Raw genomic sequence first — 27462 nt, forward strand, 5'->3', positions numbered from 1 at the left:
CGGGGGCCCAAATAGGCCGATAAACCCACTTATCTTAGCTTATCAGCTGATTCCCATCACCGAAGCCCTGAAGTTCATTTTTATCGTCCAAGGACTTTCCTCAGCTCAGTCTTCCTAGTCTTTGATTCTTTCGGCACAATCCTCCAATATGGCAGCAAATCCATCCATAACCGCACGCAAGCCTTTAAAGCTGCTCATGCTCCACGGCTACACACAAACTGGTCCACTATTTTACGCCAAAAGCCGCGCCCTCCAGAAGGCAATTCAAAAGGCATTCCCCCTCTACGAAGTGAAAACTGTAGTCCCAACAGGTCCAATCCGCCTGAAGCCAATCGACATCCCAGGTTACGAGCCCTCTGGTAACACAGACGAAGAAGACGTGGAAGCATACGGCTGGTTCCTCCGCTCAAGCACGGCAACACCCACCCTCTACGCCGGCCTCGAAGACTGCTTCAAAGCAGTAGCAAAGACCCTAACAGAAGAAGGGCCCTTCGATGGCGTAATAGGGTTTTCGCAAGGGGCAGCTCTAGCGGCGATGGTTACATCGCTATTAGAACCAGGCCGGAAAGAAGCGTTCGAGAAATTCAGCAAGGACGAGGTTGATGGAGCGACAGGAATTCCGTACCCTCCTGCATTTTTGGAGCCGGGTTTCGTCCATCCGCCGTTCAAGTTTGCTTTGGCGTACTGTGGGTATCGGGCGCCTGGAGCTCGGTATCGTGGGTTTTATGAGGATCCGGCTATTCAGACGCCGTTGTTGCATGTGCTTGGTTCTTTGGATGCTATTGTTGAGGAGTCGAAGAGTCAGGCGCTGATTGACGCTTGTGCTGGTGAGCCTGAAAAGGTCGGCTGGGTTGTTAGACATCCTGGCGGTCACTTCTTGCCTAGTCAGAAGCCTTATCTTGAAGCTGCGACTCGGTTTATTAAGGGGCAGTTGGAGAAGACTGGGGTTGCTGACAAGGTGGACGAAGAGGATGTTAACGATATGGATGTGCCTTTTTAGAGATTTGTATGGTTGAGACATTAGACTAGATCGTACCTTCTTAGCGTGTACATAAATATACATTGCATTGTATATAGTTTTGTAAGAAGACACCAGTTGACCTACATGATAGTGCCAGTACCGAAGGGTACCTGCACAACCTGGATAGATACCTAGGTAGTGATGTTGGTGATTACGATTAGACCAGTAAACTTCGAGTTTCAATTCCACGTAATGATTCAATGATCTACCGGTATATTTTACACACGTTGGCAGCACTGGTCATCCAAGGTCCCTCAGTCCGATGAAGCCTTGGCCTTTTCGTTAAGAGTTGGCTGAATACGAGCCATCATGCCCTCCTTAGTGATCAAATGATCGATACGCTCCAACAGACCAAGTAAGCTCTTCATATCGCTGCTCCACTCGTTGAGCACATCGTCTGCATCACGGGGCTTGGCGAAGTTGACTAAACGCGCAGGCCGGTCGATCTTGGCGTAGATAGTCTTGGAAGTAACAAGGTCGCTGATGTACTTCTCCGTCTCATCCTCAGTAAGGTCAAGGAGTTGGGTTAACCGACTCATCTGGATGCGGGTGTAGTACTTGGCTACGACACGGACGTTGTGCTCGATGACTCGTTTGCGCAGATCTTGCCATCTCCGGTGAGCTTGGTTTTCGGTGGACGGTTGGGCCTGGGCATCGAACACATCAGTGCCGCACAGGTGAGCTCCGAACTGCTCTGAGACCACGGGCCAGCGCATCAATTCGGGGATGGTGAACAGCTTGATTAGTCGGGCTTCCTCTGGGACCTGGGAGAGTCGTGAGTCTTGTTGAATGCGGTGCAACAGATCTGACTGCTCATTGTCGTAAGGAGACAGGACAATATAATACACAATGCGTGCGAGGGACTAGATATGAAAGTTAGAGATGTCCACAAAGTCCACAATTTCCGCATATGGCTCAACTTACTGCACGCAGGTGCTCAGGGTTCGTCTCAACTGCCTCGGTGTCCAGGACTTCTCGGTAGTGCTTGCACACATCGAGGTACTTGTAGTCGTGGTTGGCCAGAATAATTTGCTGGTCGTAGTAACGCAGCTTAAGATCGGTCACATCGTCAAACACCTCAACCGGGGGATCGTCAGGTCCACGGTTCTTCTCCTGCTCCTCGGCCTCCTTCTTGAGCTTCTCGATCTCCTCGGCAGTCTTCTTCGGTTTGCGGGAGAAATACTTCTTGCCGATCTTGCGAATAAGAATCGTCGCCTGAGTCCAATCTCCACGCTCGATACACAATGCAACTTGTTCCAGAATAAATTCAGTCTTCTCTCGTCGCGACATTGATCCGAATGTTTCCACCTGCAGCTCGCACAGAATGTCTGCTGCGGCAGTAAGATCGCCTTGGGACTTTTTGATATCAGACAAAATGCGGGTAACACGAGCTCGCTCGACTTCGACGAAAATCTTTCAAAGACGTTAGTATCTTTATTTCCAGATTGAGGGGTGGTTTCAGATCGGTATACCTTTCCCTCAGTGACTGTTCGCAGGGTCTCGATAACGCTCAACTTAACCTCAGCGTTGGGAGTGTCATCCAAAAACTTCATTACCGCCTGCACCATTCGTGTTGTGGCCTGCTTGAGCTGGGCATGTTTCTTGGAAAGGAGGAGGACTTGGTCGTTGAGAAGGGCCCAATCGCCCGAGTTCTTGCTGATGGTTACGATAGTAACCAAGAGACGCGAGGTAGTGGCGAGGTCGGAAGACTGTCAAAGAATAGCCTGGGTCAGAGCAGATCTTGAATCGGGGATAAATATGAGGTAGCGTACTTGTCGTGCTTGCTTCTCCAAGACCAGCAGCTTATCAATCGCACCCTGGACATCGGTCTATTTCGAACACGAATCAGTATTCTCATCTTCTAAACAATCCATAGGAATATATGAAGCGCACCTTAGCAAGGATCTCAGCCTCCGGGATGAGTTTGTCGGCATCCTTGGAGTAGTCCTTCTCCGGCTTCAGAAGGCCGGACATGATGACGAAAGTGGGCGACGGCTAGTCGATCTGAGAGAATGAACGGAGTTAAGCCAAGGATAATTGAGAGCGGGATTAGAAACAGGTGCACGAGGCGATGTGGTTGGAGAGAAGTAAGTGATGAAAGATGTTGATGATACTGGAGCTCTCTGGGGCTGGTTGTCCGCCCTGGCTCGAGCTGCAAGCTCCGTCTCACGTGATACAATCAACATACAATCTACAACTCAAGCTGAATCAATACACCACCACGGTACATTTTGACTATTTCAAATATATAAAAAAACGTATCAAATTTGCTTCTTTGCCTGTCTTAATCAATTTGTTATTTTCTAGGTACTGGGAAAGCGACTCCTACACAGTCAACTCGTCTTACACAGTAAGCATGTAATCATATCCTATTCGACGCATGCCTGTATCCTTATCAAATTGTTCTCGAGATCAAGTATCATATTGAATCACTAAAGAGCTTATAGATCTCTGGAGTTGTCGAAATGTACAACTTCCAAAACTCAGGAACACGCTTACCTAAGCCGCGATCTCAATCACGCAATCCTGCACTAAACTACTTTTGGCTGAAGATGTATGTAAAAAAATCACTAAGAGTCATACCCAACTGGCAGTTTAATCTTCAGAAAGCGATTCCAATACTTGCGGCTGTCTATTGATTGCATATAAGCCTTATTACTCGCAATTACTGGCCTTTCTATGTACGGCGGACAATCGATAAATCTTATCAGCCCTTATCGTGAGGATTTTACCCAGTCCGGAGTAATTTCTCGATCTCCGCGCAAGTGTTGCAGATAAGCAACAGAACATATTGAACTATTCAAGAGCTGTATAATTGCCCTGAGCTGGTTATCTGAGAAAGACATTCTTTCTTCTTGGTTTTATCGCCAAGTAAAGTGCTATACATCAAGATCCAGTCCCACGATTGGAAGCGCTATTCACAATGAATAACGCTCTAAATGGATCTGGAGGTCCGGTACCATTGATGACTGCATTGAACACAGAGTCTCAAATACATTTGATCATTGGAACTAATTCTCTGGCTGCTTCACGGTGTGCGAAGAGCCTCCAGACCGGCGCAAAGCCTGTTATCATTGCGCCGGAGACGGCGGACGTGCACTTCACTTTGGCAGAGCAAATTGCCAATGGATATGTGCAGTGGACTCGTCGTGAATTCCAAGAAGATGACTTGACAAGCTTGGGCAGAGAGGAGATTGATAGGGTTGTGGATATGGTCTTTGTCACTTTGAGTGGTAACCACACACAAGGTAGGCTTTCTTGCTGATCTTCGCAGGTAGCTAGTGGCTAAACTTGCTTCACAGGGGTTGAAATATCCAGACTTTGCCGGCGTCTTAGAATCCCCGTCAATGTGTCAGATGCTCCCGAGCTGTGCTCATTTACATTATTATCTACTTACTCTGATGGGCCCCTCCACGTCGGAATCACAACGTCTGGCCGTGGATGTAAGCTTGCATCTAGATTAAGACGGGAGATTGGCGCTTTTTTGCCAGTCAATCTTGGATCAGCTATTGATAGACTCGGCGCTGTGCGACGACGACTTTGGGAGGAGGACAAGGCGGCTGGGCTGTGTGATCTCGCTATTGAGGGCGACGATGACGATATAACAGGCCAAAGGCACACATTCAACAATTTGGTCACGGAGGGAGACTCAGAGGCTGCAAAAACAAGACGTATGCGCTGGCTCTCACAGATCTGCGAATACTGGCCGCTTCGCAAACTCGTCTCAATCACCGATGAGGATATCGATACAATATTAAAGGCATACTCATCTGGCAAAAGTGACACAGTAGTGGCCAGCGGAGACGATATCATATCAAAGAAAGGTAAAATCGTGCTCGCTGGCTCTGGTCCTGGTCATCCTGACCTCCTGACCCGCGCCACATTTAATGCAATCCAGAGTGCGGACATTATCCTGGCTGATAAGCTGGTCCCAGCTGGAGTTCTGGACCTGATCCCTCGCAGAACAGAGGTTCGCATTGCACGAAAGTTCCCTGGCAATGCCGACCAGGCACAGGAAGAGTTCCTACAAATGGGCCTCGCAGCTTTGCAGAAGGGAAAACAGGTGCTTCGACTGAAGCAGGGAGATCCATACCTGTATGGTCGTGGAGCAGAGGAGTTTGAATTCTTCCGTAACTACGGATATGCTCCGGTCGTGCTACCGGGTATCACCAGCGCCATGAGTGCAGCATTATTTGCCGATATTCCGGCGACACACCGCGGAGTTTCAGACCAGGTTCTCATCTGCACCGGGACTGGCAGGAAGGGTGCTGCTCCAAACCCACCAGCCTATGTATCCACTCAGACTGTGGTCTTTCTGATGGCTCTTCATCGGTTGTCTGCTCTTATTGAATCTCTGACCACGTACCATGTGGACGAGCAGTCGCGGTCACGGCAGCTCTGGCCAAAGGAGACGCCATGTGCGATTGTAGAACGGGCATCTTGCCCGGATCAGCGTGTTATTCGTACGACTTTGGAGAATGTCTGCATTGCATTTGAGGAAACAGGCTCCCGGCCACCTGGCCTGCTGGTAGTTGGTGCCAGCTGCCATGTCCTTCACAATGCTGATGATCAGAAATGGGCCATTGAAGAGGGATTTCACGGCTTGGACGAGCTACATAATGAGCTGGACACGGTGAAAGTTATTGGTGAAGAGAATTGATTGGAAACCTGCATATATTAAATCTTGGTTCATAGCTATGGAGTTAAACGCAAACATTGTAAAAAAAATTCAACTCATATATCCATTGGAAGAAAGTGGAAAGCATACCAGCTGCCTTTGATTTTGACACAACCTTTCCAGCCTGGTACTTGAGTTATACCAGCCAATTAAGCTAATAAGCTTGCCCAGATGATTCACTTGGTGCTTCACTTCTCGCTAATTGTCCTAAGAGTTCAACTTTGCTGACTTCTTCTGCGATCTTGATTCCGGAACTGGTACCAATGCGCGTAGCCCCAGCCTTGGCCATGGAAAGACAATCAACCGCTGAACGAACTCCCCCACTAGCTTTGACCCTGCATCCAGCGAAGCAAGACTCGACAATGCGACTCATCAAAGACACGGAGTCGACAGTGGCCCCGCCACCACAGAACCCGGTACTTGTCTTCACAAAATCAGCACCAGCAGTGCCCGCCACGATCGTTCCAGCGATGATTTGGTCCCTGTTCAATTGGGAGATCTCCAAGATAACCTTCAATATCACCGGTGCGGGTGCCGCACTGCGTACAGCGATCAGATCATCGTAAACTTTCGTGTACTCGCCCTCCTTGAGCAGAGGCCAGTTGATCACCATGTCCAGCTCGGACGCGCCATATTGAACGGCCGATTCGGCCTCCTGCACTTTTATGCTGGTGTCTTGGGTTCCTTCATGGAATCCGACGACGCATGCTACGACGGTGTTGGGCGTATTTTTTAAATGAGACGCTGCTCGTGCAACGTGTTCCAGTCTGACACAGACAGAGGCGAAGTCATTTTCTTTGGCTTCGGCACAGAGTTTGTCGATTTGTTCTGGCGTTGCCGGGACGCTTAGGAGCGTGTGGTCGATTAGCTGGGGGATGTTCTGTGGGATTCTTGGTGTGTCCAGGTTTTGGGGTATACGCTCAATTAGCTTGGAGATCAGCTCTTTCCATTCGGTATTGGTTGTCGGTGGGGATTTCATGGTGAGTTCGCAAGCTTTTTCCAGAGTTCATATCAAGGTCGAATTTCCCCTCTTTATTTAGGGATGCAGAATCACGTGAGAAATCTGCAGGTCATCAAAACGGTCTTACACTTTTGATTGGGGAGCCAGGCCGAGGCCAACAGCTACAGATGAGTTATTTTGAAGAAAGAGCGCGAAGAGGTAAATTGCCAGGGATTTTCCAGGGAAGCTCTGCAGAGACGCCTATTTCCAGTATGCGCTTAAAACAGCTACACTCTCCTCAGTTGGCCCGACAGTAAATTTAGCGGCCACAACAGCTCTCACTTCCGCGAATATCATCTACCCGCCCGATAGGTCTCCCTGAACCCGGGGGTGGAGGGCCACCACCTGAAGTACCACCTCCACCACCGCCACCGAAGAAGCCCGTGCCACGATTCAGCCGACCAGGTGTAGGCTTTGAACCATATTTATTGAACCGAGAACGCTGAGCGGTCGCGTACGGATCGAACTGTGAATCATGTCAGTATTGTCACAGTAGCACAGAGGTTGAAAATGGCGTCGTACGGAGAAGAGAGTCACTAAGTACAAGCCGAGGCAGAGGTAGATGCTCTCAAAGAAGCGGGTCAAGCGAACAGAGATCGGCAGGCTGTTCATAAAAGTCAGTGAGATGGGTCTCTTTCGGGATTATTTGAGAGTGACATACCTATCCAGAGTCTGACCTTTGGAGATATACACTTTCTGGGGCTTTGAAGACATGGTGGCAGTAGGATAGAGTGAGGAGGTGGAAGTTGATATTGATGAGGTGGAGTTAATCGGAGATGAAGCTTGGACCCAAAGTATAACGCTTTGCCTATTTAGGTATGTAATGAACTTCGGGAAGATTTATAAGCAATCACCACCTCTAGTTATCTCACGACCAGTAAACCTAAGATTGAATCTAGATCTGACATTGATTTTAGGTAGACAGAGTACATGGTGAGAGTTTAGAGAAATGGTGGACATACGGGATGCTACAACACCTCCTTCATGTGGATGAGCCGGCGGACACAATTTGGAAGCGCGACGTTGGATTCTGCAGTGTCAGGGCCTGGATAAAGACTCAGAGGGAAGGAAAGTTTCTGTCTCTGACTGAGGCAGAAGAATATTGAGAGCCCATGTGTCAGCCGGGACCTTGCTCCCATCTCTCGCGGGATGATCTCAATATTAGCCCGAGACGACTCCGATAGTGCATTTCCCACTTGTCATCCTTTGCGGAAAAACAAATTGTCTGGTTCGTGCCAAGAAAGCCTTCCTTGTCTCAAGCAAACTCGAACATTGAGTGGACAAGGCTGATATAGGTGGGCTCCTGCGTGACATCATCAGGAATATCGGTATCACGTAAACACTGAAGGATTGCCGACGCGGCTAAACTGGCGCTCGCTCGAGTGATGCTCCGGCTAAGTTGCCAGGAGGAAGACTATACATATCCACATACGTGATCGCCGTGGCATTGAAGAGAGGATTCCCCAACCACAGCTAGAGTAACAGGCTATTATAATGGGAGCTACCGATAGCTCTCGCAGGAAATTATGGCGCATGTGCTGTAGCATAATATTGGCAGGGTCCTTTTTGCATTATCCGAGAATGCCCCATCTCCAGTTTCACAGCGCGTTGTCTCATGGAGAAAATATGAGAATAATGAGCTGATCCTTGTTGCCACGGGCCTTGATGGCTTGTTCGCGAACTATATTAAGAAATCCCTTCAACAGATCTTTTCGGCTCACGCCTCGGATAATACCAGACGCCATGGGATGTGAAAGGAGCTATTTGTTCGGCACGATCCTCCTTTCTCCCTCGACGTCTCCATGGAGATACTCCTTTTACTTTGCTACAAGCGCACTTGGACTTTCGCAGGTGAAACAGATTGAGAGTTGAGAGTCAGGTCACGCGACAAGACTATAATTTCTTGATTAGCAAACTCAACTTCAAAATATTAAATCCCTTCTCGAATGACACGTTCATAGGGATCCAGGAATAAGATGTGATGGATGAGATCAAGTCTGAAAAGAACTGCCCATCATTTTTGACGCTACAAATACTTAAAGGTGTTCAAAAGAGGAAAGTCAGGTAGAATCCTGAGCTACCTAAGTATATTGTGCCTAGTTAGGAAGGAAAAAGGTAAGCCTTGAAACCACACAATCAAACAACAAGCAGACCTTTGCAATCCCAGTAACCTTGGCAGCTAAAGCCCTGGAGAAGACCTGTACCTATTTATAAAAATGGAATTCTAATTGATGGTAATTGGGGTGTAGATCTGAAGTCTTTCGCTGCGACTGTGGGTTCCCTGGTATTACGTATAGAATTGACTATGAGTATGGTTTTAAACTTGGAACTAAGTATGGAATTGAGTATGGAATTGAGTATGGAATTGAGTATGGAATTGAGTATGGAATTGAGTATGGAATTGAGTATGAAATTGAGCATGGAATTGAGCATGGTTCCATATTGACCGTCTCCACGGCAGTGGCCCCCGGAGGGCCAGCGGAGCGGTATTTAAAAAAGATGCTAGAGGGATCAACAACCTAAAGCAATAAGGCCTGCGGTATGCGAAAGACTAGTAATACACCAGACAATTCTCAGGGTCCTGAAAATAACGTCCGCACTTCATGGTCCAGTAAAGCTCAAGCGCATACCAAGCGAAGCTATCGGCGTTGTGGATAGCCTGGTTCTTCGGAAGTACAAATCGGGTATTGTAGGGCCCGTACCCATTTTCGAGATCCATGGGTGAGGATCTTAGTGGTGGAACTACCAAGGCTTTGTAATGCATATACTCATGCAAAATCACGCTAGCTAGCGTTTCCATATTCTCACTCACTGCAGCCCCGATAGAATTGCAGGTTACGGCAGAGACACCGGAGTAAGGTTTATCAATACCACCTTTTTTGAATGCTTCGGGGAATATAACCAGACGTGGGGTGGCACCTTCACCATTTATAACCAATGCATCATCCTCTTCTCGGTCCGAGTCCGTTACATATGGGTCGTTCTGGTCAGCCTTAATGGTTAGGCGTCTCAGCACAGAGGCGCCGGAATAATCAGACCCAGCAATTTTTCTAAAAACATCTTGGGGTCGGTCAGCTTTTACCCAGATATAAAGATCCCTCAAGGGTCCAACTAACCAGTCACTGCAGTCTTGTCGTCTGCACGGAAATACTTTGGCAAAATATAGTTCACAACATCATCGGATGCAGACAAGACATAATGCGTCATGTGGAGGATGTCTGATAATGCATCTCTGATCTGAAGCCTCTGCTGAGAATTAAACCCCGTTCCTATAACTCTCGGGTTTTCTCGTTTCTCAATAGGTTGGACATCTTTTGGGCCTAAAGGATTGGCAACTACAGAGACCACTAAGAGGGCTTGTAGCAGGGTGAAAAGCCGCATTTGTTCAGGTCAACTGGAAAATTGGACCGGTGGATAGTTTGAACAGAATTTCAGTTTTTGATGGAAAGTGTGTGGCTCAAAACACTCTGTTCAACGCTTGCTAGGTGTCAATTGTAGAGAAGGTATCCAAAAAGGGCTTCAAGGTTTGATTGAAGTATGTAGGGACGAAAGAAATTCTAATGAGCCAAATGCCCTTCTGAGGTAGCCAGTTAAGTACAGGAATATTAGAACTATATAAGACAGATCCAAAATATCTAATTTATTGCAAGCAAATTTTTTCAAGGGAATAATATGAAACGCGGCACAATTGAAGGAGTAGATGGGCCATGGGCCGTCGGCCGTATGAGCCTTTCTGTGGACAATATAGGAGTATTACATGTATGTAGGGTCTGGCCTTTGAAAAAACCAAATGCGGAAGGTGAATCCTGCGGGATTGGTTGAGATTCAAAAAGATCAGGTTATGCCTATTTAGGTATCTACTAAACCCTTCTTTTTATTTATTAAACATAATTCTTATGTTTTTTCAACCTTGGAATCCAGCCGTATCTGATAGCCACTGGTCCTAGATAGATATTCATGAGCATCTTACATTCCAAGGTTTCCTACCCAGACTAGGACCCGAGTTTGTTATTTGGGTTCTTACCTACCCGGCAACCTTACATGCCTATATGCCTTCCGATACCTGTGGATCTGTGCTACCGGGTTACCTATATACGTACCTAGGTAGGGTTACTACTCTAGGCCACCTAGTTATCTATGCATATACCTAGGTAATCATACCCCGCACTCTTGATGACGTTTACCTCTTGATATCAAGGTTTGAATAGCCCATTTGAATAAAGCTTTGGTCTTACATTTGATCTTAACTTTGAAACTTCACACTTCAAATTTGAATCCTTTGAAAATCTCAGCTGCAACCCAATTTTCATATCGCAATGGCTGACAGCGTTCAAATCGTCAAGGGGTAGGTAGACTCCCTCAATGCTAAGACAATAAACAAATCATTGATCAAACAACTCTTTATAGCAAGCCTGCATTTTTCGATCTTATCAGCAGTGAGCAACTGGTTGTTGTCGAGGCCTTCGCTATATGGTGTGGTCCTTGCAATGCTATCTCCCCTAAAGTGGAAGCATGGAGCCATAAGTATCCTGATGTCAAGTTTGCCAAATTTGATGTTGATGAGGAAGAAGACCTTGCCCAAGAGCTAGGAATTCGTGCTATGCCCTCCTTTTACTTCTTCAAGGGTGATGAGAAGATCGCTGATTATGTGGGAGCGGACGCGAATGAGATTGAGAATTTGATCAGGGAGCACAAATGAGTTAGTGTGACCTAAGAACTTCCCATAGTTTCAATGTTAATCTCTCTTCATTCGGGGCTTGTGTATTCAGGAAAGTTTTCATAGAAGTTGGTCAAAATTGCCACTTCTATTGTATAGCGTACATACTTCTCGTCTTCGAAGGTTGATATCAAGTTCTAACCTCCAGCTGGAATATTTTGAGGTTCTAGAAATAATCACTAAAGTATCTTTATCAATAAATACATCTGGGCATCATGCATGCATAATACCAAGGTCCACATAGAGTCCAGACTTGAAGTTCAACATGGAGTATTGAGTAACAAGTAAAAATATCCAACATCGATACTATCAGATAACGATCTTATCAAGACGCACAGACCGCGTGAATCACAAGCCCCATAGCATCCGCGGATCGGCAACCCGCTCCAACCATCAACGCGAGCAGACAGCCAAAATGGACCCAGGCGACATAGTACCCAGCGAGCCAGAGCCCTCAGTCTTCAACTACGTGCTCTCCTTCCTCCTTGTCGGTGTAGCATGGGGCTTCACAACCCCCTTTATCAGGCGCGCGGCCGCAGACTTCAATGCGCGACAGGAGAGACAGAAGGCGGGAAATAGCGCTTCAAGTCCTGAACGATCGAGATCGCGCTCTGTTGCTGAGCCAAACACGAACAACATAAACACAAACGCGCAGCTGGAGGATTGGGATGATTCTGAGCATGGTGCTGAGCAGAGGTTGATGGGTGGCGTTGGTGATGAGGAGCAGCATTATATGGATGAAATTCCGACTGAGACTGTGAGAAGGAGGAGTAGTAGTGCTCAGCGCAAAGCTGGGGAGAACGCTAATGCTACTGTCGATGCCAATGCCGCTGCAGTGGGCGATGACGAGGATGATGTGCTACTGCCAGTGTCTACTTCTGCCTCTCCATCTAGCTCGCGGTCTTGGTTGCGCTCGAAGATTGTTTCTGTTTTTTGGACTGTTGTTAATCTGCTTCGGACACCTGCATATTCTATTCCGCTAGTCATCAATTTGACTGGGAGTATCTGGTTCTTCTTGCTTGTTGGCAAGCATGGTATGTGGTTTATTGTTATGGAGTAACTGCTTTTTACTGTGCTGGGCTGGGCTAATACTTCTTAGAACTTTCTTTGACGGTACCGCTTGTTAATTCGAGTGCATTCCTCTTCACTGTACTTGGGGAGTGGTATGTTGATCGCAAGGTCATTGCTAAGGAGACTTGGTTGGGGTTGGTTCTTGTGTTGGGTGGGATCGCATTGTGTGTTCATTCAAAGAATCAGACTGTTTGATTTTGGATGAATTGTGTTCCATGGATAGATCTTGGATTTTTCATTTTTGGAGTATATTTGAAGGGTAGTTTTGTTTACTTGTATCATTAGGCAGGCCCAGATAATCTATATGATCTCCATTCCATCCGGAATGGAGAAAGACTCAACTCGTATCTACAGGTACAATACAAACCCACTCTCAACATGCATCCGTCGGCTTGTGAAAAAAAAAAAAAAAAAAAAAGATCAAACATGACAAGGAAATGCGATCAAAATCTTTCACCATGAACATACGGTAGTCGTTAAAGTAAAAAAAAAAGTAAAAAAGTTCGTAGCGCATGCGCAGTTCCAAACCAGACCGGGCCAGCCGTGGTATCAACTTCAATGGCGGGAAAGGATATCTATCGTGAAAACAAAAGGCTGAACGAAGCACAATCGTCACTTCCAAAAACTGCTGAAATCAAACACCTCGGAACGCCCTAACAACTAGGTACCACATCGCACCCACAAATTTGATCATCGAAAGTCCGGCCACACTCCACAGAACGACCTCCATGTAGATAAGAGAACGCTGATTCTGGGTCGTATCAGTGTTTTGACCGTCGGTACTACTGGTCTCATCAAATGTCTGTAGACCAGCGGCGCTAAGCACAACCGCACCGAGGGCAAAATTGCAGAATACCCATGCCAATACAACGGCACTGCGGAATCCCTTGTAGTAGTCTGCTTGACGGTCCTCCTCGGTGATGTTGGGAACTTCCTTTGGTGGTTTCATGGCAAATTTGCCAAGTTCAGCTTCGTACTGCGCGTTCAGATCGCCGTCGTCCTGGGGAATGTTGACGTCGACCTTGCCGCCAGGCTTCAAGTGGGCAGATGGCAGTTTTTCCGCTTTGTCATCACCCTTGGTACCCCATGTAATATCGTGAGTGTTGCAGAAGGCGTAGATGTTGAGCACGTTGATGTAGGTTGGTGTTAACAGAAGGTACTGGATGGAACAGGTGAACATGTGCCACGGGTCCAAGAAGAGAATGGATGCAATAAGCCACATGACCCAGGTTGAGCCGAGCGACACGACGATTGAGAAGAATGTCTTGTTTGTAAACAGCATGCTTACTGTGAAGTGGGTTTCTGCCACTGTTTCCTCAATAGACTTGACTGTAACAAATATGGCGGCGAATGACAGGTATATCATGATGCAGATCCAGAAGTACACCATCGTCATGTAGAATTTGTTTGAACCGCCAGGTCGATTGCCGAGAGCGAGGACGAAACAAGTCACCAGTGTCGCGAGGTATAACCATTCGAAAACAATGCCCAATATCTTTCCGGCAGTACCGAGGAGTTTATCATCACCCAAGTATGTCGTAAGAATGTGGAAGACCAAGAAGAAGTTTCCAATGCCAAACCAAGCGAAGATCATCGAAATAGTTTGGTAAACGAACTCGATCATCAGCGCAAGCTTGCGAAGGAAGCTGTGATCACTGCGGAAGACCTCGTAGAAGTGTGCAATGGCGTACACAGCAGCAAAGAAACTACCGTTCAACCAGCGACGACGCTGCAGAATGAACTCGGCCATACGGTCGGGCACGTCGGTTTCACCAGTCGACGACTTAACATACTGAAGCAGCCAGCGGCATTTTCGTTTAGACACGATCTCGAAACACAGGATTCGATCCTCGGCCAGATACATGTTGGCTGTGAAAATACCCGCATTGGCACCGTGCATCTTTTCTCCCAGGAAGTACCGCTCCAAAGGGCCCTGTCCATTCTTGTCATTCTGTAGTGCGACGAATCGGTATGCGGAGAAAGCACCAGGTAACACGGAAATGAAACCAAAGGAAGACTCCAAAGGCTTGTCCAAAATGTTACTGAGCTTGTATTCAAAGTTTTGACCAGCAACCAACGGATTCAGCAGCTTCTTGCCGGCTGAAAGCATGACCTTGATTTCACCACAGGCACCACCGCACATCGGCTCCACATCGAAAGCCTTCCATAGATGATAAATCGAGTCTCTGCCGGGCTTAGTACCGGCATCAAGCAGGACACAGATATTCGGATCCAAAATACGACCGAATGCTTGAAAGAACCAACGGTGAGAGTTGATTTTCTTCTGATTCTTTTCCTTGAGACAGAAAATCATCTGGACTGGAGGACCCGCTCGCGGTTTCAGGTGAACTTGTGTGCCCTTGATCTCCAAGCCAACTTGGGTGGTGTACTCATAGATATGGGCCGTGACATCTTTGCCATTGACCTGCTGCTTAGCAATTCCATCTTGGTAACAACCCAGACCAGCCAGGACAGCACGAGTTCGGGGGTTAATCTTCGCACGGCCGTCACTAATAACGCAAACCACGATCTTCTTCCATGCGTCCTTGCCCCAGGTCTTACTGGATGTACGATTACACATATGATCAATGTTCTTGAAGACACCGGACATGGTCCGTGCGAATAGGAAGTCATCTTCGTTGTACATGGTCACAACAATGAAGAGCTCCGTATGGCGCGGCTTCGCAAACAGCTTTTGACGTAGAGTGAATCGCTCCTCAAAGAAATCAGCCGGGTCACAGGTTGCGGCGGAATACCGCATGTGGGTGAACTCGTCACGACCAGGTGCCTCCGCATGTGGTACCTGGCTCAGCAGTCTCGGCGCAATAGGACAATCCAAGACCAGGTTGCCGTTGAAAAGCTGCACTTCTTTGACGGTTTTCCAGCGCCTAATGGGAGCAGGACTGGGCGTCGGGCGTGGCTCATCTTCATACCCGGGATTGTAGTCTGGACCAAAAGGGTTTTCCCCTTGGTCCGCCTCGTGCTCCAGCATAGGAGCATTGTCATCATAAGATTGGTGGCGGCCATCTGGGTAGTGACCTAGATCATAATCTTCTTGCGCAGGCGGTTCGACGTTTGGTTCGTAGGGTTGAGTGAAATAGGCGTCATGATGCGCCTCGGGATCGACTGCGTAGTCGGGTTCATAAGCGTAGGATGGAGGTTCACTGTAGCCGCTGTAAGAGTTATGATGGACATGCTCGACTGAGTACTGGCAAAGGCAGTCAGCATTTTTTCCCCCGTCATTTCCTACTACAACACAATTCTCTCGCAAAACTCACAGTAGGTTGCTCAGCAAGACGATCAATTGATGGCATGTGCAAGTGCGCATGAGTTCCATATGGATTATCCTGAAGCTGATAGCTCTGCTGTCTTTCGGGTGAATAGACGCTCTGTCGCTCCGGTGACTGGTAGGTACTGTGCTGTCGCTGTCGCTCCGGTGATGGTGTACGATTGGTATAGCTAGTCAGTTGGGAGGGATTCATGATGGGTGTGTGGTGCTCGTCCCCAAAGGGATCTACGGGCATGTTAGATTGAATATGATCCAATGGTATTCCAAAGTCTGCCAAGTAAGACACAATAGACCAGTTGCGTAAGCACGCTCCACCACTATGCGTATAGTGCGGGTAGATAATGCAGACGCAAAAGATTATATCTCGCTGGGTGGAAGGCAACCATGAAAAAGATGAGGGGAACTAACCAACTCGGTTATAGGACATGATGCCTGGTGCTCTTGTGGGGGAGGATGGAGCTCAGCGAAATGAACCCGCCCCAAATTTGATGGTGTAAGTTGGAGCCCTGGTCGCAGATTGATTACACCAAGAAGTGCAGGTGGCAGATCCCAGGTTCAGCGTTATTGATTGGAAAGTCTCAAACCTGTCCGACTGTTCTCAAACACTCGGCCCGAGTTAGACTTTCAGGATGCACCAACGAGATGAATATGGAAGTGAGATGGAACTTCAGATGTCTCAAGTGAGAAAAAGAAATAATTTCTCAAAAGAGTTGACTTATGTTCGCAAAGATCGGAGAGATTGAAGAGGGACAAATAGGCGATGCTGCATATGACCCGCACTGCCGCAGTAGTGGGTCAAAGGTCAGGCTCAAGTATACACAAAAGCAATATGAGTCAAGTATTAATCAAGGAGAAGAACAACGTCATGAAAACTCAACGTTGTCAACAATAACAAGATCCATAATAAAAGTTGAATGGGGAATATCCACCACATCGTTGCCATCACTGGGCCAACCAATGGCACGGACTCCTACGCCACTTCAACTGCGCCCACTTGTGGCAGTGCATCATTCTTATTCTTTTTTTAGAATACGAAGTATACAATCATGTGATTTCTGTAGCTAATTGGTTCTCTTATTTTGTAGTTCATATCACCGTACCGTTTATGAACAATAAGCATTTTATTACTGATACCTGATTGTGTGGCTGTATTACCTGAACTTATCTTGTGAGTTGCGGGTTACATCAATTTTAGCGTAGAAGAATACCTACGACGTAGGTAGTTACTCCGTATACATTTCCTCTGCTAGGTGGGGATTTCTTATTCCAGATTCCGCTGCTTTAATGAGGGCAGAGTCAGACTAATTCAGGCTAACTGAGTAAATTTTAGTCCAGGCTCAGGCTGAGCTGTTCAGATTTAGTCCGTGATACAGTTATTAGTAAGGCCCTCTGGCAGCACGCTTACGAAGTTAGTCTATACCTCAAGGAGCATTAGGCGCTATAATTCTGTTTATTCGTGAATATCCTAGATACTTTTTGATGGCCTTAAGTTGTGTCAATTTCTTGTTCTATAAGAAACTAGAAAGAGCGGCAATATGAAGGCTTCCCAATACCCGAATCTTTTAGATTAGCGATAACACAGTGCTACCAGACGTTCTTGCTCTCCCAGACGTCCTTAGCAAGTCATTCATTTTTAAGATGCTCTAAATAGTCTGATGCTAATCAATTATAGTTTCCCAAGTTCTGGAAACAGCATATGCCCTGAAAAACGTTACGCAAAACTGATGTGAAGGAAGAAACTACATTGTTCCATAACACTTTAATGACATGCAGTTGAAAAAAAACCAATTCAAAAAGGATTTGTTCAATTATTCGAAGTTTGAATGTTCCAAGGTTGAATCAACCTCCTTGGGCATGGCCTTCCAGATTGCTATGAACGATAACACTGTCAGTTATATTGTTATCATACTCAAGAACCTAGTTCTAATTCATGAATCAAATCCATCAACGAAGATATCTTGTTCGCTGGAGAATGTTGCCCATTTCCGCGAGGCAGCCAGTAACTCTGCCAACCAGCATCAATCGCACCAATATAGTCCTTCTGGTAATCATCTCCTACATGTACACAAGTCCAAGCACCATGTTCATCCAGATTTGTAGGTGTCCCACGAGGAAAATTCTCGCCATCTAGTGCCATCAATAAAGCTTGCCGCCTCGCAACATCAAATATCAAGCGATTCGGTTTTTCAGCTCCAGCTTCATAGCTAGTGATAATCAGATCCAGATCATTACCTGAATCTGGCCGAGAATACTGATTGGCTATACTAGGAATCGACTCTTGCGTGCCGCTTTCTTTTTCAGTAGATCGTTCTTCAAAGCCAGGCAACTCCACACTAGACCGGTCCTGATCAGCACGCATATCAGAAACACGCAAACCGAGTGCTTTCAGCACTGCCGGCACCCTATCATCAGAGTTGGATATCACGCCGATGATCACATTATTGAAGCGACCGCCTTTCACCTGGGATGCTCGGAACTCACGCATTCGCGCAAAAAATGGCGCTACGTCGGGGTAGAGCATATAGCCTTCTGCGCCCGCAAAGCGATTGAGTAGAGCATCTACTAATCCATCTGGCAGATGTGTATTCTCAATATCTGATTTCTGCGTCGAGTCTGCGGATAATGCGTGGGTAAAGCTTCTGCGGATTACTTCCTCCCACCACTGCCTCGGACCACCGTACTTACCACACAGAACATCTGCGCGGCCATAGTTTGGGTACAGGGTGACTTGCTTATGGAAGACATGCTTGAAGGCTGCTTTGAACTTCTGAGGGGTTAGGGCACTACCGGAGAGGCCGAATTCGTTCGCTGTCAAGACATATTGTTCTGGCACAGGTTGACGCGGGTGGAAGAGTGTGTCAAAGGCATCAAAGGTTAAAAGAAGTGAGCGTGAGCGAGACTGAGCTTGAACAAATGAGCGAGCAGTGGTACGGAGAGAGTGAGAAGTCATTTGTAGATAGGGAGGATTGAGTGAGGTTCAATATTAGCTTTAGAGTTCTTATCGCGATGCCGTCGAACCGAGGCCCACGTGGCTAAAGTTACTGTGGACTATTATGGAAAAATTGGATATCACTGTTAAATCTTGATTTTAAATGGCAATGCATGTTTGGCCTTTTCGTATCTTTGTGACCCATGATGCTTATCGGACCACTTTCAACTATGCACTAACTAGCCAAGTGAAAATAAATATTGAATAGCCTCCACTTTGACTCATTACTGGAAAGAAGAGTGGATTCGTGGCGCGCTTACGCGTCCACCAGTCCTACACATCAGATAAACGTGCGCTAACACGATAGCTTATTAATTTTTGATTCTCCATCAAAGCCTAAAGGGGTGCTGGGCTGATACTTCTATCTTGAGTCCATCGCGAACCTGAAGTCGCCAGACTTCTCAGTTCTGGCTATTCGTAACCTCGGATAAGGAAAGAAGACCTTTTACCAAATGCGTTCTCGACTCACCTTGCTATCGATATGCTCGCTACTGAGCATATCGGCGGCAACTCAAGATCTCTCAAGCAGCGATTCCGTCATCGTGAATGCAAACCACATTTTCAACACGATCCACGACTCCTTGCGCCAATGGGGCTCGTCGCTGCATCACAACGGCATGTCCTTCTTTCTTGCGACCGTTCCTGCAGGTACCCAGCTCTACCACGGTACATCCAAGTCGAGTCCTGTGATTGGAACCGAGTGGCTCGCTTTTGAACCCGAGCACGCTATGGTATTTGCGCGGCCGCATGGTCCTCCTCCAGGCGGACATAATGGTGACGATGACAAGGATGGGCATGGCGGACCACCTTTCCCAGATGGCGAGAATAGAAAGGGGCCTGAGGGGCACCGTGGTGAGCTCCGTCGTAGCGATAGGGGACCTCCCGGACCCCCCCATTTGATGAACGCGAGGTAAAAAATGAGGGTGGATACCTTCATACATATGCTGCAGCCAAGCCTCTTCGCCTGCTCTACGTCGACGGAATGTCTGCGGCGAAGACGAAGAAGGGAACCCTTGACTCGCAGGATGTGCTCTTGTTCAATGGAACTATTGAAGAAAATCGCGGAATGGGTGGAGAAGGCGACCGTGCGAAGAAAGCCTGTGAAATGGCCGAAGACGAATGGGCTGGTCGTATCGACGGTCTGCTTCGTATGGAGGCTGGCTTCGAGATTATTCTATGTAAATTCGAGCGTGACTTGACGCCCATCCGCATTATCCAGGTCAATTCCTCTGACCAACCTGGCGCAATGGGTAAAGATAAACGGCCGCACCCTCCTTCCCGTCGTGATTATGAGAACAAGAGAAAGGGTCCTGGAGGTCCACCTGGCGGCCCAGGTGGCCCTGGTGGTGGCCCTGGTGGACCTGGTGGTCATGGACCTGACTCGTCGCGATGGATGCGCGCAGTTGCAGCGCGGTACAATGGAATCGGCGCAAACCGCGTTTCCCTGAACTATGACAAGTTTGTGTCTGCGTTTGCGTACGAGCTAGACCTGTTCCCTGAAAGCACCACTCTCCCTCGTCTGAAACACCTCAACACTTCAGACCTGACTACTATCCAGAAGGAACTCTCTTCCATGATCTTGACTACGGATGCGACAGAAATTTCCTGGAACTGGCAGGCTACCACCGATATGATCTTGACGCGGTACAGCGACGAGCTATCCTATCTTGCCTCAGGCAAGTTCTTGTCTATTGAAAGTTTGCAGGAGCATATCGAGATACTTTTGTCCCCGTTCATTGACTACAGTGCACGAGATTCGACAGAGGAGGCTGAGCGGTGCGCAACCCAATTCCTGCCGCTACAGCTCCAAACTGCGCCAACTGTGTCTGCTCGTGCAGTACACGCTGTTGCTCACAAGGTGTGCTCCACACTATTGGATGCCGGGGCTGAAAGTGACCTCAAGTCTGCGGTGAAAAGAGTGCAAGCTTTGGTTGAAGAATTAGACTGGACAACATGGAAACAGTGCCGTGGCTGCGCAGATAATGAGATCTGCGTGGTGCCTATTTGGCCCATGGGAACAGTCTCTGATTACGAGCACCCGAAATGCAGGGATGCGTCAAATCCATATGACTTTGATGGAGAAGGTTATTGGGGTGGATTCCGTCCTTGAAGGTTCTTTTGATTCTTTTGATGCATATATTGACTTTACAGAATAGTACATAGACGAGCGTGCTTTACAATACCAACATGACTGAATATTCAAACACTCTCAGTTTACCATTTGAAGCTTCAATTGAAAATATATTGAATTGCGGCAATGATGAAATATGAAGTGGCGTTCTATATGCTGAATAGTTCCATTGACCGGCCCGGCAGATGAGAGAAGTACGTAATACGTCGCAATGAATTGGCAACTTAAATGTCCCAGGACCAAACTGTAGATTTTGGAATAAAGATTCAACAGCGGATAAAGGATGATAGAAGGCGAGGTGGTTGCATTGCCGTTCTCCCCTCGATTGTGGGAGAAGCGGGAAATATCTCAGCCGGACTTCGTCATTACTATTTTCTTTCTACAAAACGTCAGAGCTGGAATTTGGAATCTTAACTAATTAAGGACTACTTTTTTCAATATTCTCGCCAACTATCCCCTCTTCTTCAATTCTCTAATCTCTTCGTTCTCTCTTCTCTTCTGTAATACCTATGATAACGTCCCAATAAATCCAACACAATGGCCAAGACTCCCGAGGATCTCCAAATCGCCATTCTGGGTGCTGGCATGGGCGGGTTGACCTGTGCTCTAGGTCTGTCCAAGCGTGGATTTAAAAATATTGACGTATATGAGACTGCTCATGATCTGGGTTTCGTCGGTGCCGGCATCCAGCTTGCGCCCAACATGGCCCGTGTCTTGGACGGACTTGGTGTCTGGAGGGCCATTGAGGCCGAAGCTGTGAACATTGAAGAAACATCTGTGCGGGGTACGTCGCGAGGGACTGGTTAAAAAAGCGGACTTTCTAACGAATATGTCAACAGTGGGTGCTGATAACAGCGAGCTGGCACACGTCAATCTACAATATATCGAAAAGACATATGGTTACAAGCACATGGTTGGTCACCGGGCTTCGCTGTCCAATGGCCTATACAAAGGATGTTTGGAGACTCCTATCAAGTTCCACTTCGCTACCACGGCATCCGAGGTTACATTCGGTTCGCGCCCATCGTTTACTGTTACACCCCGTGATGGTGGTGAGCCTTACAAAGTCGAGTGCGATGTACTCTTAGGTGCCGATGGTATTAAGAGTCAGACCCGAGATGCTATGCTCTCTCTTCTGGGCGTTAACAGCGCTGTTAAAGACACCAACCAGGCCGCTTACCGGATCATGATCCACAAGGAGCAGATCAAGGATGACCCCGAGCTTCTAGAACTCATTAACAGTACACGTGTAACTCGCTGGATTGGAGAGAAGCGCCACATCATCGCTTACGCCGTTTCCAGCAATCAGATCTACAATATTTCTACCACGCAGCCCGATACAAACTTCGCAGCTGCTACCAACGCCACCTACACCACCAAGGGCGACAAGTCAGCCATGAAACGTGTCTTCTCTGACTTCTGCCCGATGGTGCAGCGCATGCTGGATTATGTTCCCGAAGGCGAAGTTTGCGAGTGGAAACTGCGTGTTCACGACCCTCTCCCTACCTGGATTCATGACAACGTCGCCCTGGTTGGCGATGCCTGCCACCCGACTCTTCCTCATCTGGCCCAAGGTGCTGCCCAGGCCATTGAAGATGGTGGTGTACTCGCTGTTGTACTCTCCCGTCTCCCAGACACCACCCCGGAATCCATCAACAAAGCTCTCCGCGTGTATGAGAAGGTGCGTAAGAGCCGCGCTGAGACGCTGGTCGACATGGCTTCTGCCTCTGGCCGCGCTCTGCACTTAGGTGATGGCGCTGCCAAGGAAGAGCGCGATCGCCAGTTTGCTGCTCTGAAAGCTGGTAAGGGTCCTGTTCCGGACAAGTGGGCTGACGCCGATGTCCAACGCAATATCTATGGCTTTGACTGCATCCAGGTAACCGAGGACAAGTTTGAGGAATACTTCTCGCAGATGTAACCTTGGGACGTTCAACTCATACATTTTGTGAATAGTTTTTGGCTAAACTTGTCATTGGCGCTGGACTGAGAGAAATTTGGGCTGTACATTTTGTTGTAGTATACTCTTCGAAAAGTGGTTGAATTTTAGATAATTTTGTTCATAAAGTTTAAAAAATTTCGTCTCCGGCCTCATTTTTTAGATTTCTTTCTTTTTTTTTTTTTTTTTTTTTTGGCTAATTTTGATACCATCTTTGATCTTATCAGAAAGGAGAGGCTCAAGGCGCTTGGCGCAGCCCAGGCGGTATAAATTAGGCATGGCCTGATCCCCGCAATCCCCATTTCCATCTCCAACTCAAGGCTCCCCTACCATTTCAATGCTGCATGCTGCGCAATAATTCTACTGATAACAACTTAATTGACGGACTTTTAATTCAATGCCTTTACCGGGAGTAAAGCTACCCGCTCTTGAATGACTAGAAGTCTGTTTGCTTATGCTTTCGATATCAGACTCCATCTCCATTCCGCGTGTCCCGCCGCTATGCGCCCGCTCGGCGCGTTAATCCCCAATTCGCGAATTCTCCGCGCTTCATATTGTCCCAGGTAGTAGCAGAGAACAACGAATTAGATATAGACGATGATGACGAAGCGCCATCGACTACTCCCATTGCATTTACTCCAGCGCGTACACTAGCGCAGAAAAGGAATATTTTTCCGCGTCCACAAAGGGATTTAATTGAGGATTCGGACGATGGCGAGCTGCTTAGAGATAATGCACATACCCCAGCGCAGTCTTTCAGCACCATTAATCCGCACCGACAGAGAGATATTATCGAAGACTCTGACGATGGAGAACTGCCTAGAGATAGTATTGCTCAGGGAATTGATACGACGGAATTGGCTGGTGATGCCATACACAGCACACCACCAGACGAATTCTCCACTCATGGGCTCCTGAGTGTCCAGGAAAATTCTCCCTTTCGATCCATTCAGGATGACACAAAGCGCCAGCGACTTTCGACCGAAGAGCAACAACCACTGGCGCAAAAGCTACATACAGGACCGAATGTCTACAAAAGACCAACTGCGTCAATTCTATCAACTCCAGGGAACTCAGTAACACCTTTCCGCAGCAAGCCTCGATTTATGCTATCAACAAAGAAGCTACCCAATAACCAGCCTATATTTCGAGCAGAGACACCCTCTGCTCCTGAGGAGACTCCACAACCCGAAAGAAGGAAATTGGCTTTTGTTCTCCCTCGCTCACCATCACCATCTGCGGTAAATGAGAGTATTCCCGCACCGTTCTCACCTTCTTCACGTACCCTGCGTCGTCGTGGTCGACCTCGTTCTGGAGCACCGAGCTATACACCAGGTGGAATGGCCGCTGAAGTGCGTAGCTGGATTCTCGAAATGGGATCCAAGCATGAGCCAATTGCTACTACCCTGGTGCCCGTTGAGTCTCGTAATGACCCTAGTCGATATCACATGTCTGCACGTGTCATTTCTGTCCGACAGGATATGCATACCAGCTCCGGTCCGCTATCATTCATACAAGCTGAAACAAGAAGTGCCCCATCAGATGAAAAGCAAGTTTTCAATTTGGTGGCCATGGGACTGCCTCGTTCGAGGCCATCTGCCCCGAGCACCGGAACAATACAGCCAGGAAATCTGCTTGGTATCCACCGGGGCTTGACATGGACTGTCGATCTAGAATCCTCTCTATCATCCGAACCGCCTGAGAATGGTGGTGCAAATCGGTGCTGGTTAGTAGCGATGGAGTGGGAACTGCTTGATGACGAAACGCCATAAATGCGTATTAAATTTTACGTTAAGCCTGCTACGGATCATATCTTCCTATCTGCATCGATGCCTATTCCATCGAAACTAGACATCATAGTCGTGCAAGTCATGAAACGGTGTCTGTGTCGGCTTCCATGTCCGACGTCTATTTTCACTGTGAAGGCTCACTATGGTAATCCAATCATATCATTTATGCACTATTTATATAATCTTAACTCCAACTAGGTGACTAAATAATAGTAAATAAATATGGATGAAGTATTCAGGGCTGGAAAAAGAGGATCAAGGGACTTCGGGAGCCTCACAGCACTCCAAATCGCATTTATCGACAGACCGGCTCCTTTGTGGTCGTCACCATGTTCAATATCCATAGTAACTTCACGAGCCCGTTCGCAAGATGTCTGACGGGCCCCAATCTGAAGGGGAAAAGTTAGCCTACGTTCCGACGAACTCTCAAAAGAAACTTACACTTGGCAATCTCATCATTCGTAACGTTGTCCATAGAAGACAATCCGAGCCAGAGATCAAGTTTTTCATCGTTGCCACTGTTGGTAGATTGGGCGCTGCTGTCGCTGCTGATAGTTACAGTCACCTGTGGCATCTTCGGGGATATGAGGCTGCGATAGTACGAAAATAAGAACAGAACTGAGGGTAGAGAAAGGAGTTGAGTCCCACTAATCATTACAAATACCCCAGTTATGACAAATGGCAACTCCTTAAATATCTAGGGATGTATTACGCAAAGATTATATAGGACGAAAGCAGAACATGGTACTCAGTTGCTAGTTATGAATATTCAGAGCACACATGTAGAAAGAGCCAATTTAAAGGCCCATAGCCGCCTCATCCAGGTCAATAGCGCGAGCAAACTCGCGGCGCAGCTGACCACGCGTCTTAGCGTAGTTTATCACGCCAGGACGCCAATCGCGCTCGATAACGAGAGCAACGGGCTTTTTCTTCTCCGGCTTAACCGCGGCAACAGCAGCAACATGGGGCTGCGTGGAAGCAGGAGATTGCTCAGTGAGGTCGTAATGAGTTTTGGCAACGGTACGAACGCGGCGGAAGGGATCGTCAGTACCCTCACCACGGGCCACGGCAGCGGCGGCCTTGCGAGCAGATTTGCGCTCATGTATTTCAGCACGGCGACCTATTTCGTGGTTGAGCTTCTGGTTACGGATGTTGATGCGGTAGGCCACATCATCGATGGGGGCTCCCTCCTCCTTTATCATGCTGGTACCGTAGGAGAGTTTGGGGTCAAGTGCCTCAAGCTGCTTCCGCAGGACCGCAACCTCTTCATCGTCTCCGTCAGCGAGAGCCTGGTTGATTTGGCGCTGTAGTTTAACTTTGTCAAGCATTTTTCGCTTGGCGTCCAGGGCACCTTGTCTGCGCAATTTGGTGGCCAGTTCCTCGGCGGTGAATTTGTGGTTGATCAACTGGTGGATATCTTGAACCTTTTTGCTCAACTGGGACTTGGTTTGCATGGGGGTGCCTTCCATGTCCAATGTTTGACGGTAGCGTTGGAACTCGAGCTGGTGAGAGTTAGTTACTGAAACAATGAAGCAACTTCGAAAAATAGACTTACCTCGGTGATCGGCTGGTTGGAACAAGAATTGAAGGGGAACGGTCTGACCGAGTTACCATGGGCCAGTAGCGCCAGCTGCGTGGTAATGAACGATTGTCCGTTGTACTCCATGGCATATTTTTCTTCGCCTTGTTTAATACCTATTGCAAGATATGAGTAACGGGAAATGAGATGTTAGGATGCAAAAGCTGGTAACATACCAGTGATCAGACAGAGACGGTATGAAACCTCCTCGCTGCCCTTGCCTGTAGGTCCAATGTTCGCACGGACGTAGCAGCCAGTGATGGCTTCCTCGAAGCCCGGATAGTTGCAAACTTGGGCGAAGTTGCTGCGGCCAACACGCGCACGTTGGATGTCATGCAAGTCGGCAGGAGGATCATTCTTAGGAGCAGAAGCTGACCCACCAACTCGATCGTCGCCAAGATCACTGTCCAAGCTCATAACATCATCGTCACTGACGTGGGAGCCTGCAGAGGTAGATCCGCGGCGCGAGGGGCTAGCATCGCGGCGGCGAAGCTCATCGCGCTTGCCCTTCTGCTCCCGCTTCCGCTTGTAGGCCTCCATAGCACCGGAGGTCTCTCCAACCTTGCGACCACCCAAAGTGGTCTTCTGACGTGAACTCTTCCGCTGAGTGTCATCACCGATGGAAGCCTTGCGTTTGGCAGATCGATGTTCCTCACGCTCTCGAGTAACAAGAAGGCGGCGGAGGGCCAAGTCCTGGTCATGGCGATCGACTTGCTGGGCACGCTCTGAGAGCAGCTCCTCACGAACAATCTCAGGCATCTTAGAGATCTCCTCCTTTTCTTTCGCGGAATAGTAAAGCTTGTCGTAGGGGAAAACAGGCTTATCTTCCTCCTCACTCATGTCGGCGTCAGAAACGTCGTTAGACTCAGACATCGGGGCAGATTGGTATGAGTGGACAGATTCATCGTTAGAGGCGCTGGGAAGAAATAGAGAAATATCAGTTAGTGATCAGAAAAATAACTGGAGAAATTCACTTTCACTTCAAGTTTCATGCTCAGTCGATGCAATCATGACGGATTAAACTCACAGGTCATCCTCATCATCATGAACGGCCTTCTTTTTGGGCCGCTTGATGCGCTTGGCTGTGCCTTTGTTACCCATGCTGGCGGGTGAGGTTTCACGGTCTAATGAGTGTCGCGAAGGTGAAGAATGACGAGGTGAGTGTTGCTTATTTTGTGGCGGGGAGGCCTCCTCCTCCTCAGAGTCACCGGCCAACGCCAGCAGCTCGGCGTCCAAGTCATCGGCCATTTTGATGAATTCT

At 47.9% G+C, this 27462-nt stretch overlaps 13 protein-coding genes across 13 annotated transcripts; 7 read left to right on the forward strand and 6 right to left on the reverse strand.

The window, feature by feature from the left end:
• Positions 1 to 148: 148 nt before the first annotated feature.
• Positions 149 to 1000, forward strand: N7495_009675 (alpha/beta hydrolase; the record flags this gene model as incomplete). The annotated part of the gene is made up of 1 exon (XM_057212326.1): positions 149 to 1000. One exon carries the CDS (start codon positions 149 to 151, stop codon positions 998 to 1000), a length of 852 nt encoding a protein of 283 aa, XP_057059189.1.
• A 275-nt stretch (positions 1001 to 1275) lies between these two features.
• N7495_009676 (proteasome regulatory particle lid subunit RPN5) lies at positions 1276 to 2995 on the reverse strand (the record flags this gene model as incomplete). Its single annotated transcript, XM_057212327.1, has 5 exons — positions 1276 to 1884; positions 1946 to 2434; positions 2494 to 2730; positions 2794 to 2850; positions 2915 to 2995. The coding sequence occupies 5 exons, from the start codon at positions 2993 to 2995 to the stop codon at positions 1276 to 1278; spliced, it is 1473 nt and encodes a 490-aa protein (XP_057059190.1).
• A 949-nt stretch (positions 2996 to 3944) lies between these two features.
• Positions 3945 to 5681, forward strand: N7495_009677 (putative siroheme synthase; the record flags this gene model as incomplete). Its single annotated transcript, XM_057212328.1, has 2 exons — positions 3945 to 4269; positions 4324 to 5681. 2 exons carry the CDS (start codon positions 3945 to 3947, stop codon positions 5679 to 5681), a joined length of 1683 nt encoding a protein of 560 aa, XP_057059191.1.
• Positions 5682 to 5853: 172 nt separating this feature from the next.
• N7495_009678 (2-deoxyribose-5-phosphate aldolase) lies at positions 5854 to 7413 on the reverse strand (the record flags this gene model as incomplete). The annotated part of the gene is made up of 4 exons (XM_057212329.1): positions 5854 to 6692; positions 6982 to 7165; positions 7222 to 7330; positions 7361 to 7413. 4 exons carry the CDS (start codon positions 7411 to 7413, stop codon positions 5854 to 5856), a joined length of 1185 nt encoding a protein of 394 aa, XP_057059192.1.
• A 1837-nt stretch (positions 7414 to 9250) lies between these two features.
• On the reverse strand, positions 9251 to 10080 carry N7495_009679 (uncharacterized protein; the record flags this gene model as incomplete). The annotated part of the gene is made up of 2 exons (XM_057212330.1): positions 9251 to 9759; positions 9816 to 10080. 2 exons carry the CDS (start codon positions 10078 to 10080, stop codon positions 9251 to 9253), a joined length of 774 nt encoding a protein of 257 aa, XP_057059193.1.
• A 935-nt stretch (positions 10081 to 11015) lies between these two features.
• N7495_009680 (thioredoxin family protein) lies at positions 11016 to 11398 on the forward strand (the record flags this gene model as incomplete). The annotated part of the gene is made up of 2 exons (XM_057212331.1): positions 11016 to 11044; positions 11107 to 11398. The coding sequence occupies 2 exons, from the start codon at positions 11016 to 11018 to the stop codon at positions 11396 to 11398; spliced, it is 321 nt and encodes a 106-aa protein (XP_057059194.1).
• Positions 11399 to 11831: 433 nt separating this feature from the next.
• Positions 11832 to 12682, forward strand: N7495_009681 (uncharacterized protein; the record flags this gene model as incomplete). Its single annotated transcript, XM_057212332.1, has 2 exons — positions 11832 to 12450; positions 12516 to 12682. 2 exons carry the CDS (start codon positions 11832 to 11834, stop codon positions 12680 to 12682), a joined length of 786 nt encoding a protein of 261 aa, XP_057059195.1.
• A 439-nt stretch (positions 12683 to 13121) lies between these two features.
• On the reverse strand, positions 13122 to 16011 carry chsA (chitin synthase I; the record flags this gene model as incomplete). Its single annotated transcript, XM_057212333.1, has 2 exons — positions 13122 to 15695; positions 15766 to 16011. The coding sequence occupies 2 exons, from the start codon at positions 16009 to 16011 to the stop codon at positions 13122 to 13124; spliced, it is 2820 nt and encodes a 939-aa protein (XP_057059196.1).
• A 1674-nt stretch (positions 16012 to 17685) lies between these two features.
• On the reverse strand, positions 17686 to 18726 carry N7495_009683 (uncharacterized protein; the record flags this gene model as incomplete). Its single annotated transcript, XM_057212334.1, has 1 exon — positions 17686 to 18726. The coding sequence occupies one exon, from the start codon at positions 18724 to 18726 to the stop codon at positions 17686 to 17688; it is 1041 nt and encodes a 346-aa protein (XP_057059197.1).
• Positions 18727 to 19217: 491 nt separating this feature from the next.
• On the forward strand, positions 19218 to 20875 carry N7495_009684 (uncharacterized protein; the record flags this gene model as incomplete). Its single annotated transcript, XM_057212335.1, has 2 exons — positions 19218 to 19617; positions 19716 to 20875. The coding sequence occupies 2 exons, from the start codon at positions 19218 to 19220 to the stop codon at positions 20873 to 20875; spliced, it is 1560 nt and encodes a 519-aa protein (XP_057059198.1).
• A 558-nt stretch (positions 20876 to 21433) lies between these two features.
• On the forward strand, positions 21434 to 22814 carry N7495_009685 (putative monooxygenase; the record flags this gene model as incomplete). Its single annotated transcript, XM_057212336.1, has 2 exons — positions 21434 to 21680; positions 21736 to 22814. 2 exons carry the CDS (start codon positions 21434 to 21436, stop codon positions 22812 to 22814), a joined length of 1326 nt encoding a protein of 441 aa, XP_057059199.1.
• Positions 22815 to 23229: 415 nt separating this feature from the next.
• Positions 23230 to 24604, forward strand: N7495_009686 (uncharacterized protein; the record flags this gene model as incomplete). The annotated part of the gene is made up of 2 exons (XM_057212337.1): positions 23230 to 23244; positions 23303 to 24604. The coding sequence occupies 2 exons, from the start codon at positions 23230 to 23232 to the stop codon at positions 24602 to 24604; spliced, it is 1317 nt and encodes a 438-aa protein (XP_057059200.1).
• Positions 24605 to 25419: 815 nt separating this feature from the next.
• N7495_009687 (RNA polymerase-associated protein) lies at positions 25420 to 27449 on the reverse strand (the record flags this gene model as incomplete). The annotated part of the gene is made up of 4 exons (XM_057212338.1): positions 25420 to 26124; positions 26178 to 26317; positions 26378 to 27117; positions 27229 to 27449. The coding sequence occupies 4 exons, from the start codon at positions 27447 to 27449 to the stop codon at positions 25420 to 25422; spliced, it is 1806 nt and encodes a 601-aa protein (XP_057059201.1).
• Positions 27450 to 27462: the final 13 nt, after the last annotated feature.

The sequence above is a fragment of the Penicillium taxi genome, assembly GCF_028828555.1.
Source record: "Penicillium taxi strain IBT 34144 chromosome Unknown utg000006l_segment0_segment0, whole genome shotgun sequence".
Classification (NCBI taxonomy): Eukaryota; Fungi; Ascomycota; class Eurotiomycetes; order Eurotiales; family Aspergillaceae; genus Penicillium; species Penicillium taxi.